At 44.2% G+C, this 17,716-nt stretch overlaps 1 protein-coding gene across 12 annotated transcripts in view; it reads right to left on the reverse strand.

Moving 5' to 3' along the window:
* Positions 1–17,716, reverse strand: part of IQSEC1 (IQ motif and Sec7 domain ArfGEF 1) — a 282,079-nt gene that overhangs the window by 165,321 nt on the left and 99,042 nt on the right. For 2 of the 12 annotated variants that reach the window (XM_032120920.1, XM_032120915.1), the window contains exon 1: positions 3,336–3,824. The exons of the other annotated variants lie outside the window; for them this stretch is intronic. In XM_032120920.1, coding sequence (XP_031976811.1) covers positions 3,336–3,358 — 23 coding nt within the window. In that variant the 5' untranslated portion in view covers positions 3,359–3,824. Of the gene's footprint in view, positions 1–3,335; positions 3,825–17,716 lie in introns of those variants that run through there. 12 annotated transcript variants of the gene reach the window in all.

Genomic DNA, 17,716 nt, shown 5'->3' on the forward strand with positions numbered 1-17,716 from the left:
GCAGGAGACCACAACTCCTCCCTCCATTCCCTCATTCCCTGTGCACAAGATGGCTCTTTGGTGCACAGCTTCTTGGACACCAAATCCCAGGGAGGCAGCAGGACAGCTCCTGGCAGGTAAACACCAGTGTAATTACTCTGCATGGACTTTGAGAGTCAAAAAACTCACCCACATATCACAAACAGCACAGCCATATGTTGCAGAGCTGCTCTGTTGGCATCTCCCTCCTTCCATCTCTGCCTCCCCTTCCATGCAATAGTCAGGACCTGGTTAAAAGCATTCTAGAATGCCATTTCCTTTTCACAGAAATGAAAGATATTTTCACCAGCTACAAGGATGCTCAATAAAGCCTGCAGTTCCAAACGAGCAGCACACACAGTCCAGAGTACAGACCACTGAATTTTGTTCCAGAATTCATCAGATTTGGTTGTCATCAAAACGATTTAATAGCAGCATTTGTACACGGTGCAGCATAAATGCAGACTGGGAGTTCTTGTTTGGAATAATGCTTCCCTTTGTGTATTCCCAACTCAAGTGCCCACAGCTGGATTTTTCAATGGAATCATCAGGCACACTCTCACTGACCTCTCCTCTATCAAAGGGCCTGCAAATAATTACCATCTCCTGGGAGAATGGAACCACGACAGTCCCAGCATACTAAACAAGGAACAGCCATTATTTTGTCCCATCCTGGAACACAACACTTACTAGCATTACAGAGAATTACAAATAATTATTATAAACTTTTTCTGGTTTCATGAAAATGCAGTACCAGCCGACACAAACAGGCAGGAGGGGACCCTTCTGCATCCCTGCACAGTTTGCAGGCAGCCTCCAATCCTGGGTTAGCTGGAACTAGGGTGAATTTAATTAAGACTATTAATATGTAGACACTTCTAATTACAAACATTTCCTTTTAAGTCTTACTAGAACCCCATCTATGGATGTAGAATAATTCACAGGACTCATAAGATGCACTTGTGTCAGTTGTGCTTACTGGGAGCTGTCAAAACCTGCAGAAAAGACCCCACACAGTCCAAACCCAGAAATTAAGAGCAAAGAGACATGAGAGAAGGAAAATATCTTTCAGATTAAATCAGAAAATGGATATATTCACCATATATTTCCTGTGTTTCCCACATCATTAAATTAGGTCCCAGAAATCCTCAAGAAACTACAACTGCCATTACAAAACACAGTCACATTTCTAATCTCACAGAGCAATAACCACAGTAAACCCAAAGCTGAGCAGTGCCAGTTGTACATATTGGATTTGCAGCTGATGAAAGAGGCAAAACAGCAAAGCACAAAGGATGAAATTACCCAGATTCAGCGTGAGAGATTTACAGCAAGGCAAATCCTGTTACTTGAAACAATGCTCCAGTGACATATGTTCTATTCAGTGCAGCAGCTGAAAAAATGCTTTCACTAATCCAAGTAGTGTGACACTGTTATTCAGCTTTTTTTAGAACAGCAACAACCAGGCTTTCTACACTTTAAGATGTAAAAAGATATTTTTATCTTAAAAAATATACTTTTAATGGCAAAAATCTTTGGCATATATATATTACAAGAACACTGACAGAGTTATTATATGTAAGGTTTCATCTGAAAACTTACTCCTGCATCGAAGAACTGGTGTATAACAGTTTAACATATATTTTCAGTATTCAGAACCCGTTAGTTTTTAAGAACATGAGGATTTTCTATACACATGTGCTCTTAAGAGTAAGTTCTTAAAAAAAAAAATCCCAGCTTACATTTTCCTCTTGCCAACAATCAGCATCAGCTCTCTTACACAGGAGTTAAAACACAGAATTATAGTAGGAGGCAGAGTCCACATCTTGTTTTCTACAGCAACTTGCTGAGGTGGGTACAAGACATCAAAGGTGTAAGCAGCAAAGCAGGAAAATACTGCACCAGCTGGGTCTGTAAATAAGACTGCAACCTCACTGTTAAAGACAGCAACATGCAGGGATTAAATATCCCTTACCCCCACATGATAAGCACTGTAGGAAATCCATTCCCTGCTGAGAGTTACAGAATCCCCAAATCCCAGGACCCAAATGCAAATGGAGTCCAACACAAACAGAACTGTTCTCCCACAGACAAACACACAGCAGGATGTTTAAAGCTGATCCGTGCATACCTGGAAGGCTGCAACCTGTTTTCTAAGTTTACTTTTTCTATTTCAACTTCCTACAAAAGGCTCCACACTTCTTTTGACTTTAAACCATTTCAACTTAACCATTCACCCCTTCAGCACAACACAAAAGGCTAAAGAAAACTTTAAGATGGATTCCAATATTCCTGTGTTATTCTATTTGAGGAGTTTGGTTTTGAATAGTTGGATTCACTCTGCCTGTGTGTGGATGGTGCTACTGAACATGGAGCAGATTTACTCAAATCAGGGCACTCAGAGGCACTGCTAAAAGAACTGGAAAAGGCTTGGGATGACAACTGCGTGTGTTTCATGCAGGATCCTCTGGAAAGCTCAAATTTAACCCTTAAGGGGGCGGATGGTTAACCGGGGTTCAGAACTGCAAACAGAGGTACAGCCATTCCAAGCCCCTGGACTGGGGGTGAGGACAAATCCAAGGGCCCATTCCTGCCTGGTTTGTGCCCGTTTTGGAGCAAACCACCTGTGTGTCCCCATCCATCCCAGCACCACCAGCACGGGAACTTCGGCATCGTCCTCCGGAGCGGCCGAGCCCTGAGCCCCGAGCCAAGGCTCAGCTCCCCCAGGGGCTGCTCAGCCTGCAGCCCACGGGAGAACCAACTCCTGTGTCAACCCTCCAGAAACTCCAGGGAATAGTAACCAATTAATGCACCTTTAGGTTCTGCTCAGCATAAACATAACAGCAAAATCACAGCGACATTTTGCCTTCTCGATATCCCACTGCTCAAGGCTGCACTGCATGTCCCTCTGTCTGTATTTCTGTGCTGAAAAGACAGATTGCACTCTAATATGACAAAGCATTCGAACAAAATGGAAGAGAGATCCTTGACTCATCATAGACAGAATTCCTAGCACCCTGCATTGCTGCTTGGATGCAAAGTGAAGGGTTTCCTCATTTTTTTCCCTGCTAAACATAGACTACTCACTTTATTACATTGTGTTTTTAAATACCCATATGCACAAACACAATCAGCATCATCACCATCTAAACATGTTTAATATACAGAGCATTCATCTGCCAAAAAAGGTAACACCCTAAAAATGGTTCATGGAAAGAAACCTACCCAACAATAAACTGATCACTACTCCCACTTCTGGAATCCTCAACACAGATATCAGAGACGTGACGACAGATGAAGAAGGAAAAGGTACTCACAAATAACACCTTCTGCAAGCCATCCTTGAGTGGGGGGTGGGCTTGGTATTTATATTTTCTTTCACACAATCTGAGGTAGAAAAGCTCTTTCTTAAGGAGAAAAAAAAGTGGGGAAAAAAAAAATCACATTCACAGCTTTTGCACGCTCATTCAGGCTCAGCCACGGTGGAACATCACGGATAAGTAAGCTGGTGATGTAACCAGCATCAAACACTGCATCAGATAAACCCAAAGGCTCTACAGGGTTATATTTTGCAAAGCCAAAAGGTTTTTCCCAGAGAGGAGGTTTAGCAAGCATGAACCAGCCACGCTGTTCTCACATTCCTGGTGGGCTCGCTTTCTGCTTCCAGAAAAAGTCCCAAAGCTGTATTTATTGTTCAACTTCATCACCAAGAAAAAACAATATGCTTTCTCATTTGATATTTAGACGGAAATATCAAAGCACCAAATGTTGCATTTTCGAATGCACCATCTCTGCCTGCTCACTGTAGTACAGTCCAAACCAAGAAAAGGCCATTGGTCCTTTTATCTCCATGGAAACAGCAGCATCTGTGAAGACGAACGTATTCCCTCTTCCCTGCAAAGTCAATTTATAGTCACATACTATGACATAAACTGATAAGACAGCAAAGCTAATCAGCAACTAGAGAAACAGGAACCTAAACACGAGATTAAGCTCTTGCTCAGGAGAATATTCCTCTCTATGCAGCATTTGTCCTGTGAAAATTGCAGAATTAAGAACCAAATCAAGCTGTTCCTGCGAGCTGCTGCAGGTTGGGGATTTGTGAACTTCCCAGTTTGGCTAACAAGGAGAGTGGCTGAATATTTTATACAATTAGCTTCTAGCTTCAATCTCCAGTTATATCCTACTAAATGGGAAGAGATTGAAACAAAAAAAATTACTGAAGGATTATTACTTCATCGTTACCTTTTCCCTGCAAAAGAGCTGTCATCTTTAATAGCAACAGCAGAGTGAGAAGTTTCACAACTCTACAGGCTACTGCCTCCCCATCTCCCCCCGTTTTAGCACCACCAGTGGTGCAAACACTTCAATACCATCCTGCTTGTGCTCTAAGAGCCTCCTCTCCAGGGAAATGATCATTTCTCCAGGCCTGATGAGTCACCTCGACTTGATTTTATTCGGTGGTACTTTGTGAAAGAGAAAACCAAACAAAAACCCAAAGCAGCAGACCCCACAGAGCACAACAATGTGCTTTTTTCCTCCCCTCCCTGCATCCTGCCCAGCTCCGATGCTCAGCACTCAGCCCTGACGTTCCCAAGCCAAGCTTCCTCCCTTCCTTCATGAATCAATATAATGACCATCTGCTCACATTATTAAGTTAAATACACACCAGAACACACTGATGAGGGCAGCTCATGTGCCATGGTCAAGTGACCAACTCCATGGCCAGTTGTCCCATTTCCAGAGGGAGAGGGGGCAGTGGGCAGCCAAATCCTCCTGATGCACCTACGCAGCTCCCGGGGCTCAGGGGGAGCAGGAACTGCCAAAGATGCTGCAAAACTTAAAAAAAAAAAAAAAAAGGGAGAGGCAGGAGATCTTTGGTCCAAACTGATTTGCAAATAAATTAGGAGTGACCTAACTGCAGCCTCACAGTACCTGAAGGAGCCAAAAATGAAGATGGACAGAGACTATTTACAAGGGCCTGGAGCAACAGAACAGAGGGGAATGGCTTCAAACTGACAGAAGGTAGGATTAGATGGGATATTGGGAAGGAATTCCTGGCTGCGAGGGTGGGGAGGCCCTGGCACAGGGTGCCCAGAGCAGCTGTGGCTGCCGCTGGATCCCTGGCAGTGCCCAAGGCCAGGCTGGACATTGGGGCTTGGAGCAGCCTGGGACAGTGGGAGGTGTCCCTGCCCATGGCAGGGGATGGAACAAGGTGATTTTTAAGGTCCCTTCCAACCCAAAGCACTCCCTGATTCCATGATTCTGTTTAGCAGAGGTGCACTTTGGTTTACAAAAGTAAATTTGATGGTAATTTGTAGAACTGTCAGAGCAGCCACGGCCCCCAAGTCACATCACCATGTGCTGGTGCCATGGCAATGCAGTAAGAAACCTGTGGGGTTCCCCATTCCCCCACATAACTGGCCTGTAGTGCTTGGATCCAGCATCAACAGGTGCTCCAGCGGGGTTCATCTTAGGAAATAAATAAATAAATAAATAAATCTTAGGAAATAAATTCATCTTAGAAAACAAATAAATATCCACTTGACGTGGTGCTGCCCCACCCAGCAGAGTGAGCTGCACAGAATCCATTCCCAAGTATCTCTGTTGATACGGTTCCCAAAACCTTCACTGGGAGCCAGATCCTGCAACTCCAACCCACAGGGGCTCATGGCATGGGTCAGGCACCTGAGCAAAGTGTCCCCATGCCACGTGGAGGCCTGGATTGGGGCATCCATACCTTGAACACAGATGTGCAACACTGCAAGGCACATGACATGATCACAGGTATCTGTCAGCTTTGGAAACTGAATTATCTTTTGCACAAATTAAGATAATTCAGAGAAATACAGATTTAGAGGAGTGTTCTTTTCTGCTGCACAGCCTAAAGGTATCTTGCCTTCCAGGGAAGCTTTAGAATGACTCAAATACTGCCTCATTTTTAGCAGGTATCAAATAGAGAGCACTGGAAAAGTACAGTTTCAAGAGGTGCTTGTGTGTTTGGAACTTGCTCATCACAGCCACCAATACATCACATAAATGATAAATGCCTGCTAAGGAAACAACACCATCCCATAAAGAAACCCATAAAACAGCTTTCCCAGCTATTGCAAGGTCAAGCAGCTCAATCACCAGTGGCACTGGAGGAAGAGAATATACAGGCTTGGTAGCTTGGTGCATTCTTCTGGCTTTAATTCCAGTTTCTGCAGATGTCTGACAGTGCACAGGTTGAATGAAAAGTGAGGAATGACTTACACAGGTATTCAGAAAGGTGCTCTCTGGCTGATAGTCAATCCAGATCAAGGAGGACAGGATAATGGGAAGCTTTTACAGTGCATGGCATTGTTGCCTGTGTTTGGGACAAGCTTTCAGTTCAGTTCTACTTTTTGGTTGGACGTGTCTGGATAAAATAACTGAGGAAACAACTATCTGGCTGTGAACTCACCTAAGCTCCACAGTTTTATTCAAGATAATGGACTCATTTGCATAATTCCAGTTAAACACTGGTTTAGCCAACATATCTTCAGTTCAGGGTCCCTCAGCTCTCCCCTAGGACAACGGGAGTGGGGCTGATGAGTAAGTGTGGGATAAGGTCTGCCCACGTCCGTGTCTTAGCAGAATGAACTCCGATGTTTTACAATTGATTGAATATTACAAAGTGAGGAGTTAGTAACTGCACAGGCTGTTTAGCCTTAGCTTTTAACTTAAAAAAAGGCTTTTCTTTATCAGAAAAATACAGTAAGTAGGGCAGAACTGAGGACACAGGGGCTGAGTCCTCCCCAGCACTACAAAGTCAGCTCAGCAAGACACTTGTACAGTCATTGATGTCACTGTGTGCAAAGAACTGGACATAAAAATGCCCAAGCCATTATCCTAACCACTGTACAGCCTGAAAGTATTAAAGACAAGGACTCTGATCCCACTGAAGTGCCTGGGAAGAACTCCCATGGGCTGCAGCATGGACAGGCTGTCACAATAAATGGCCAGTGGTACTGAGTGCTCTGAACACTGATAACCTGCCAGCATCAGTGACCTGCACAGCCACAGCACTAGCTGTCCCCAAAACCCAGTTTTCTCTGCTGAGATTCCTGCTCTGTCCATGGCTGTGAGGAATAAACAGATCACCTGAGCAACATCAAACATGGTATATTGTCTGGAATGAGGGCCTGAATTTATCTTGAAGGTTTTGAGACAGACGATCAAGCAAAGCCATTTATTAGCAGTTATTGTATTCTCCTGTTTGTTATTAACATGTTGGTCTCAGGAGGATTAAGGAGCTTTGCTATTGATTCATTCTAGAAAACCAGAGCAAAGCCAGTTTGTGGTTGAAGTTCTGGGTGAGGTCACTGGGCACAAAGGACACATCCCTGCCCCTGCCCAGGAGGTCTCAGACCATCTACTCAAACACAAGATGCATGCTCAGCTCCTCCTCCCTATTCCTGCTTCACTCACCCCAAAATAAAACCTTACCCCGCCTGGTCCTGACACAGCCCCCAGACTTTGTTATTTTGAGTTTAGGAAGCAAAAGTGGCTGAATGAGCGTTACCCTCATGTATGGACACACACGGGACACAAAGCTGACCACCATGGTGTTCATACCAGCAACTTGTGACCTGAGAGACCATTTTTAGAGGACAAACTTCCATTGCAGGCTAAAAACTCTCACATATTCACTCTCCCACCTGAGACTAGGCTGTGTCTTAGAGCAAGCTGGCCTAGTGAGAGCTGCCCCTGCCCATGGGCTTTAACGTCCCTTCCAGCCCAAACCATTCCATGATTCCATGTCTGAAGTGCTGTGGAGGCTCCATTCAGCTCCTGAGGAGCAAGGCTGGCACAGGGATCCAAATCACATCAGTGGCCTCTCCTCATCAAGGCTGGTTCCAGCCCCCTGAGCCCCTCGGGGAGGCTGGGCCACCACCACAATTATATAATTATACATGTAATTATCTACTGCTTATTTCTCTGGGCACTGGTGCTTTTGATGCACAAAATGTGTCTCAGAGGAAGAGTGAGAACCCCAACGGCTGCAGTAGGGATGTGGATGCTTGGGATATGATGGGAAGGATCCAGCTCCGTGCTCTCTTCCCTGCAGGCATGTGTGCCCCTCCATGGAACATCCACTGATAAAATATTGAAGCTCAAAGCAAAAAAAAAACAGTCATAGAAGAACTGCCAAAAATGTCTCAGGTCAGAGTGCAGTATTTTCATTTTCAATCACATTTTGAAGTATTTCTCATGAACGTTTGTAGTTCTGTCTGAAGCCTCTGAATAATTTTTTCCTACTGTTTATTTTAGCAAGATGCTCCAAAGCTTTCACTGGAAGCTGCTTCTAATTTTCAGCTTGGTTGTTACTGATGAGTTGATACACATTTGCTTGTGTTGAATTTCCTCTGCAATACTCATTTTATCCCTGTATGTTCTGAGCTTTCTATAGATGCTAAATACATTTATCTATTATATCTTATGTCTTACATACTTTCCATTTACCCTTAATATAGTTAGAAGTAGTTATTAAATCTACTTCTTGACCAAAATGAGGCCTCAGCTGAACATCATTTCAGTAGCTGCTGAATTAATTTTACTGTCTCTCATCACCAAAAACAAAAAACCAAAAAAAGTCCCTCACAAGTATTAAACAATGCTGGCAGCAGTTAGAGCTGTGGAAAAATCTGTGTGTTATCACTCACAATAAATCCTTTTTCAGCTTGTACCCTGACATTACTATTAAAACATCCTTTGTTTTCTGCTAAATGACTCGAGCCCCAAGTAACTGCTTCCTTTTAAGCTACACTTAAGAACTCTGCTAAAACAAGGCTCTAAACAAGTATTTATACCTCCTCCCACTATGCAGAACAACTGCTTTTAAAAGGAAGCCTTTAAAAAAATAAAATCTTTCCCACCCAAATTCAAATAATTTTGCAGCCTTCAGTCAGCCCTAACACAAACTTCCACTGAAAATGTTAAAATGCTTTGTATTAAATTGATCACCTTAAAAACGTCTCTGTTAAGACTTTATGTCTTGGAAAGCAATTCTGCTTCTGCGAGTCTGGGAAAGGTTTTTAATTGCTAGGGTTTATTTGATACATATTTCTTCCCCTATTCATCACATAAGTCCAAAACGTTTGTTGAGATTCATTCCTTCATCCTCTGAAAAATGGAGCTGAAAATGCAAAATCCAGGGCAGATCCTCGTGCATGGACCTTTCAGCTGTGAGGTGGTGCAGGTACAGCGCCAAGTAAGGGCCAGCAGCAGAACAAATCCTAATGAGCAGGATGTAATTAGCGCCTGCTCATCGTCTGGGCTCTCAGTGAAGCCGTAGCTGCCACCAGAAGATGCTCTACAAACATTAGTAAACTAATGGGCAGTGTAATCATTAATCACTGGAGAAGAGATAAGAGAAGTGCCTGTCTCTAGCCCAGGATGCCACGAGTCACTGACACTGCAGATGGTTTTATTCTTCAATGTGTTTTTCTGACCTAACCCAGAATTAGGAAGTCATTTACCCAACAATTAGCTAAGCCAGAAAAGCAGTCAACTGGGCTACAAATGGATAAAAGAAGTTCAGAAGTGTTTCCTACATCCTTTGTGCATATTAATCATGTATTTTATTCCTAGCTTTAAACTCTGACTGCAGCTGCTCTTCAATGGGTCTTATATAACACACTGACATTAAATTTATTTGTTTCATCTTTTCTACATAAAAATAAGCTGGGATTTTATGATTATTCCTTTGCATTTATTTTCTGTGAAGGTATTTTAACTATTTTGTCCTTAATTGTTGCAATAAAAATCCAGCTTAAGCACTTTAGATGAAGGAAAGACTACAAATTAACAATCATTAAATTATTTTGGCAACCAGACTCATGGCAGATTCCACAGCAAGAGGCTGAAACTCCATTTTAGTAACAAGACTAGCTGGAATATTTGCCCCAGAATTATTAGCTAGATGCTCAGCAGATCAATTTTATTAATTAAACAGGCAAGACTGAAGACAACTGATGTCAATATATCTGTCAGTGTGTTAATAGAGACACCAATGGCAGCTCTCTCCCCAGGGTAAGTATAAACCAAAGCCTAGCTGGATATTCCATGGATGCAGTGCTGACTGGAGCAGGAAGTTACCACGTTTACAACAGCAAGCATGGAATTTAAATTCCCTACAAGCTTAAATATTCAGCAGCTCCTAGAACATGGAGTGACACCAGTTTGGTGCTGTTTGCTGATGTAAGGTCATCAGGTCAGTAATTTCAAGTAAGAACTTTTCAGTGGAATAACCTCAGAGTCACAGGATGGTTTGGGGTGGAAGGAACCTTAAAGCCCATCCAGTTCCACTGTGGGCAGGGACACCTTGCACTGTCCCAGGCTGCTCCAAGTCCCAATGTCCAGCCTGGCCTTGGGCACTGCCAGGGATCCAGGGGCAGCCACAGCTGCTCTGGGCAATGCGGAATGAATTTCAATACTGGAGGAATGCAGGAAGAGAACAGCTCCCAGCACTTGAAGTTGTAACTTACAGAAGGAGAGCAATGGGATATCCAAAGGGGATTTCTCAGGATAAAAAGCCCTATCAGTCAATACAGGACATGCATACAGAACCTGTGTGATGGGCAAGAAAACCTCTGGAACAGCTGCACAAGGAAAAGCATCTGGAATATTCTCCTCATCTGCTCTCTACAGGAAAAGCAGGGGACACTTCACAGATGAATCTGCAGAATTATGGCAGATTTAAGACAGGAACTTTTTGACAGTTTTAAGACAATGGAAGTGTGAAAAAAACCCACTTGTATTGCCTGAAACACTCAAAAGCACCAATATTCAATGGATGTTCTCAGTCCTTGAATTCTCCTGCAGCCAGAGTGATTGGAGATGAGTCAGCTGAACACGAGAATCCAAACAACATGTGCCTCAGCACGTGCTGCTCAGAGCTGCAACAACAAACCCACAGGGCTCTGCTTTGAGACATCCATCCAAACACCTTCCCCCCGAGAGCCAATCCCACATCCCACAGCACCCAACAAGCCAGGCTGCCTCCTCTCCCGCCCCACTCAGCTCTTCTGGGTGACACACACCCACACTCTGCACACACAGAACTCATCCTGCACTTCCAGAGGGGCTGGCGAGACAACAGCAGCCAAAGACAGGAGCCCAAATCTAAATGCATTTAAGTCTCAAAGGTTCTTTCCCCCAGCATTTCTCCAGTACACACTAAGATACTTTTTTGTAATATTTATTTGAATTCACTAACACCCTTTTGGCTCCAAATTGAGACAAGTCATACAGAACTGTGGACAGCGGTAACTGTTGGGATATTCTGGGTTTTCCCACTCTGGTAGAGGATTCCCTTTGCCAACCCTCTTGCTCTTCCCCAACTTTTGTTCATTTTTATAATGCAAGTTATGATTTGGATAAAGTCTTCGTGCAAACCACTACTCCCAGCACCACCCGAAACACGATTCATTTTTCCCACCGCAACTCTTCAGTTTAATAATAATTTTAATATAAATTTTATAGTAAGTTTAGTTCTAAACCAAGCATGTAGATGTCAGTGCTGGCTCTCTGGAGCTTCTAATATAGAATCGGGAAGGCAGGAAGAGACCTCCAAGATCAAGTCCAACCTTTGACCAAAAAACCCCATGCCCACTAAGCCACATCTCCCAGTGCCACATCTACTCATTTCTTGAGCTCTTCAGGGACAGGGATCCCACCACTGCCCTGGGCATCCTGTTCCAATGTTTAACTCCTCTTTCAGTGAAGAAATATTTCCTCATATCCAACTTGAAATCCCACTGGCACAACTTGAGGCTGTTTCCTCTTGTCCTGTTGTTCCCTGGGAGCAGAGCCTGACCCCTGCCACAGCCCCCTCCTGTCAGGGAGTTGTGCAGGGCCACAAGGTCCCCTCTGAGCCTCCTTTGCTCCAGCCTGAGCAACCCCAGTGTGCCCAGGCAGAGGATTTTGGCCAATTAAGAGCAAATGAAAAATCAAGTCTCCATCCTCTCAAGGTCCTTCTGCAAAAGCCTCAACAAACAAACAAACCCCTTGTGCACGCGGAGCTCAGAGCGTGAAAGGCAGCAGCACTCAAGTCTGCACACAGAAGACTCTTTTGCTCACAAGGCCTACAGAGCACACACTTGTAGACACAAAGAACCCCTCGAGTGCCATTTTCAGCTCCTTCTGCTGGCAGCAGCCTTGGCATGGCAGCTGCTCCGTGGTGCAGCAGCTCCGGGCTGGCCGAGCAGCTGCTCCCAGGAACACCGGCCAGCCCCTCATCCCAGAGCCTGCTGGAGCCCGGCCCCTCATCCCAGAGCCTGCTGGAGCCCGGCCCCTCATCCCAGAGCCTGCTGGAGCCCGGCCCCTCATCCCAGAGCCTGCTGGAGCCCGGCCCCTCATCCCAGAGCCTGCTGGAGCCCGGCCCCTCATCCCAGAGCCTGCTGGAGCCCGGCCCCTCATCCCAGAGCCTGCTGGAGCCCAGCCACGCTCAGGCCTCGTGGGCAGCAGCCACTCTGGGTACTAATGACCTTGGGAATGCAGGGCCTTCAAGTCGGGCTCTGCCAGAGCAATCCTAAAAACCTCTACAAGTGTTTTTTTAAGGCATCATCTACTGCCTCTATTTTTTATTCATAGTTGCATAGCCCCCTTTGGTTATAAATATTAAAAGCATATTTAAGCAATTTAAATGACCTTTCAGACTGACACAAGCAATTAGGACAGCTCCTAGCAAGCCTCTGTTGTTAAATCCCCAGAAATGGGGCAGCTGCAGCAGACTTCCCCATTTCAAATTGAAATTTGAGATACTGAGCAGTTCAACCAAGGGCAGCATCTTGAAAAGTGTGCAGGTACAGGGTCGAGCCATGGAACTTTTTTATTATTTTATATGCAGAAATTGCTTGAAACAATGCCAGAAATTCTAATACTATGTCAGAATAATTAAAACAGGAGCAATCCTGTGTGTTTATCCCATTTCAATCCTCTTCCACAGACAGCAGCTATCAACAGTACATACTACAAGAAGTAGTTTGGGGAATTAAATATAAAGTACATACCAAATTTTGAGTTCACTGTACACATCAGAACTTTTTTAGGGCACAATTAATAACACAATTAGAATACATTACTGTGATGTTTATTCTACTTGTCATGAAATTCAAAATAAAAAACTTTCAAAGCAATTTTTATGTAGAGTGCACAGTTCTATAGGATTAGAAACCATAGAAATATTATAATGAATTCTAACCATAAGCTTCTTGAACAGCAGTTTGTCTAAAGCAATTAGGCTCTTTCCCATGCAAATATCCGAAAATAGAGGAGCAGGTTATGAAACAATTTGTTGTGTATTTGTGTTGTGGATCACCAGAGAACACCCTGAGCAGGAACCACACCACGGGGACACACCTCAGTTTGGTGTTTTGAAAATCCACACACAAAATATCAGAACAGCATTTAATTTCACCATCTAAGATTATTTAAAAAAAAAAAAATCAACATCCAGCCAGAAAAACAAAACCAAAAAACCCAAACAAAAACTCCCAAACAAACAAAAAACCTCACCAAAAATCCAAGCAAGAACTTTAAAAATTCCAGAAAAAACAATGAAAATACAAAGTTCTTGACCTTTGTTTCTGACATGGGCTATCAGAATAAAAGTCTTGATAAAACAGCAATTCCTGAGGAGATCCCATGCTTGGCAAGGCCAGTTTTGTCCAGCAGACCCCACCTCCCATAGCCTCCCACCAGGGAATGGGACAGAAAGGAAGGAAATTGGGGGTGTTCGGCCTGGAGGCAGCAGCAGCTTTGGGGTACCTGAGAGGAGGTGGCTGAGGATGGGGAATGGGACAGAAGCCAAACTGGGACAGGGAATTCCTGACTAAAAAGTCCTTTTTTCCCTCTGAGGATGACAAAGCACTGGAACAGAGCCCCAGGGCAGTTAGGAAACCATCAACTTTGGGCTTTTTCAAAATCTCACTGGACAGACCCTGAGCAAACTGGTCCAGTTCCAGGTTGATCTGACTTTGAACAGAAGGCTGGAGTAGATGCTGTCCCAGGTCACTTACTCTGAACAATTCTGCAATTTAGTAATATTCTGAATCCCTGTTTCCAAGAAGTTTCAGTTCAGTGAGTCCTCAGCCACAGGAGAATCTCAGAAGTTAATAAGCCTGGGTACATTTTTCATCCACGACTGTCTTTTAAACCTGGATGAACTCAGTATCAACCACGTTCTGGGACAGAGCATTGCAAGGTTCCATTCTGCTCTACGAGAAAAAAATATTTCTCTTTTCTTAAGCAGCCTCACTTTGAGCTCAGCAGCTGTGATTCCAGGAGAGGGTGAATGACTGCTTCTCATTCCCTCTCCAAAATCCTCAATTCTATTGAGAGCCTTGCCCCACACAGTTGCCCTTCTGCCTGAAAAGACCCAACAAAATTGTTTTTCATGGCAGGTTCAAGATTCTTCTTCCTCACAGGAGGAGGATGATTGAAGGCCTGTTAATAAAAACGCTGACAGGAACTTCACCAGGCAGATGATCGGGATGTAACTTCCAGACATAAATGCCTTTGGGGTTCTCAGTGCTCCTCTGGGCACAGGGAGCAGGGCAATGTGCCACTGTCACCAGTCAGGAGGGAGACAGATGGCACTGGAGGCAGCATCAAAGCTGCAGTCAGTAAATCTCTTCTGTTTGCAGAGGTGTGCAGGCTGGGGGATTTCAGCTGAACTTCAGAAAAGCATCCCTATTAATCCCAGCTCCACCAGCCAGAGCAGGGCAGGGGTTTTGTCTTTTTAAAAATGTATTCAAAGATGTTTCAAAGAATAGTTTTCTTGCTGGAAAAAATGTTAATTGGCTTCCAACTTACTAAATAATAAACTAGACATTTCTTGTAATGTTTGCCCCAGAAAAATAGTAATTTTAGCCTAACTTAAAACACAATCAAAATTAAAATCTAGAACTAACCACAAATATATCAAACCAACCAGCAATAGTTTGCTGACAATGCTACTACAGTTATGATGGACTACCCAGCTGACACGTGGCCCCTCAGCCTCATCAAAAAGCTATTTCTTAGAGATAGTGTTTCTTTGTGCTACATCTGATGCTGCCTAAAAATTAATGGAGAAAACAACAACAAAAAAGAGTTCCTCAGATTTAGCCTTATATTTCAGATAATAAAGTGGAGCTGTGGGCTTCTAGGCTGCAGGCTTTGTGAGAGAAGCACATTGCTCTGCCTTTGGATGGGCCCAAACTGAGAGCTGACACACTTAGGACGGGAACGTTCAACTCAGAGGACTTTTAATGTCTGCAAGACAGCCTAAATCTTTTAGTGCTGAGGAAGATTACAAAGATACATGTGGATTGCTTATATAGGACAAAATCAGCATTTCCTAAGGCTGCTGGGAGAAATCCATGGGCAGAACAAAGGCAGCAGCTCCCGAGGCAGCTCAGCAAGCTGAGAAATCCTACAAAAAGCCCTGTTTAGTGCTATAGCAGAGGGGAGAAGGATGAAGATCATGCCTTGAGAAGGATGGCAAAGAAGGAGAGGTGGGGTTTTTCTTTTAAATCAGCACTGCATGCCCTTCCTCTGAGGGGGCTGCACGAACTGGGACACAAAATCTAAAGTAAACATGGAAAGAAAATTTCATCAGCCAAGGCTAATGGGGTCAGCACAGGCGTGATAAATGCTTTACATCTGAAAAACTTCTCAGCCCAGTTTGGAGTTTAATAGACATGGGTAACAAGGATGTTTTTTATTTTTTAAGCAAACAGCTGAATATCTAAACCTACAGACTCAAACCCAAGATGTTGCAGGCAAGAGAAGCTTTTTTGAGTGTTTGCTGTAGAGGCCAAAGCCTCACTGCTCAAACCCTGGCTTAGTGTAAGTATTTTGGATTAATGGTTGGACTTGATCCTAGAGGTTTTTTCCAACCTTAATGATACTGTGATTTCCCCAGTGCTCAGATCTTTTCTATCTTTCATGGGAGAAATCTTGCTGGGGCTGGGACTAAATTTACAAGCAATCCATCCATCCTCTCTAAGTCACACCACGTTTTCCTCTGTGAGACCAAAAAGGGGAGCTGAATGCTGTCTGAAGCACAGCCATCCACTCTGGGAGAAGGTACAACCTGGTCAGTTTGGGGAAAAAAAGGCAAAAGGAGCAATAAAGGCAGTTCCACCAAACCTGAGGCAGCTACCGAACGTTCTGCCTGCTTGAGTTTGGGCAAGGATGCTTTTGGCAAATGAGGAAACTTAAATGCCAAGAGTGAGTCATCTCTTGTAAGCAGAACACAACAGACTTGCCAGCAGCTCTGAGCTGATCTCTACTTTCTCAGTGTCTGGTGAACACTTCATTACCAGTCTGGGGAGCTTCTCCAGAAGGTATAATTAGAGGCACAGATATAAGAGAGGCTTTAAAAATAAAAATAGAAGGGTGGCAAGTTATTAATGTAGGTGGGTCAGATTTTAGTCTTTAATTTAAACTGAAGGTTAGTGTATGTGAAATAATAAGTCTTGGAACTCCCTGAAGTGCTATTGTTATTCCATGACAAAAAAGTGGGAAAAACAGAGGGCTGCATTTTAATTCAGGGCAACGTGTGTTCCAGGAATAGCCATGTTGCAGTAATACACATCTGTGTTGAGGGAGCAGGTCTGCACAAAATGCAAAATGATTCAAAGTGCAATGGCTCTGCTTTGTCACAATCAAAGAGGAATCACCTCATTGCTGTAACAACAAGAATTGCCTCGGTGGGGAAAACCCAACTGCTGGCCTGGGGCAGCTCTGGGGCACCATGGGCACTGCCAAGGCCCAGGGAAGGCCAGGTTCCTCCTCTCAGGAGGGTGGATTTCAAACCTAATTCTTCCTGTAGCAGGTGAAGGGCTGAGCTCAGCACCTCAGGAAGGGCCAGATGGCCACAGAACAACTCAGGGCAAGGACAAAAATGGGCTCAGAAATGATCTCTGCTCCTGACAAACCACAGCATCATCTGCTCCTGACAAAGCACAGCCTCCCCTGCTCCCCTGGCCCATGCAGCACAGCCTGCCTTCCCCAGCACCCCCCAGCAGATCGGTCCTGCGGAGCGCAGCGCCAGGTCTGCCGTGAGTCACCAAAATGAGTCAGTTCTCACCCGCTCCCTGCTCAGACACTGATACAATATGGCACAAGTCTGCCCGAGCTGAGGGTATTTATAGCAGCCTGACTCACTGACTAATGAGAGCTGCCTTGCTCAAATTAAACATTTGTTATGAAGGCCGAGCACAGGATCCCAGCTTGGTGCTCCACCGGCACCGTGAGCATCTCACAGTCACATCCGAATCCATGCACACGTGATCCAGAATTTATTCAGCCCTTCTTATTAATGAGATGTGGCTTTCCTTCCTCAAGGCCACATCTTTTGATGTGTTTGGATGACTTTAGATAAAACTTAAGAGCTTTCACTATTTCTCGTTACTCTTCAGGCAGCTATTGCCCAGAAGCTTTATTATGGCAATACAATCTATTAACAACACCAGACCTGGTTTAGGATCAACCTCTATCCTAACTTCTTGGAGGCAGGAAAGGTGCAAAACCAAAATGAACAAAATGGGAGTTTTTAAACAAACATAAAAGGATGAGAAGGAGCCATCCTTAGGCAGGAGCTCATCCTTCTTTCAGTGCTTTCTACCCTGAAATATCACAGCCCAGACTGATTTAAAAGGCTGATGGTAACACAGATGGAACG

The sequence above is a fragment of the Corvus moneduloides genome, chromosome 11 (genome assembly GCF_009650955.1).
Source record: "Corvus moneduloides isolate bCorMon1 chromosome 11, bCorMon1.pri, whole genome shotgun sequence".
Taxonomy (NCBI): Eukaryota; Metazoa; Chordata; class Aves; order Passeriformes; family Corvidae; genus Corvus; species Corvus moneduloides.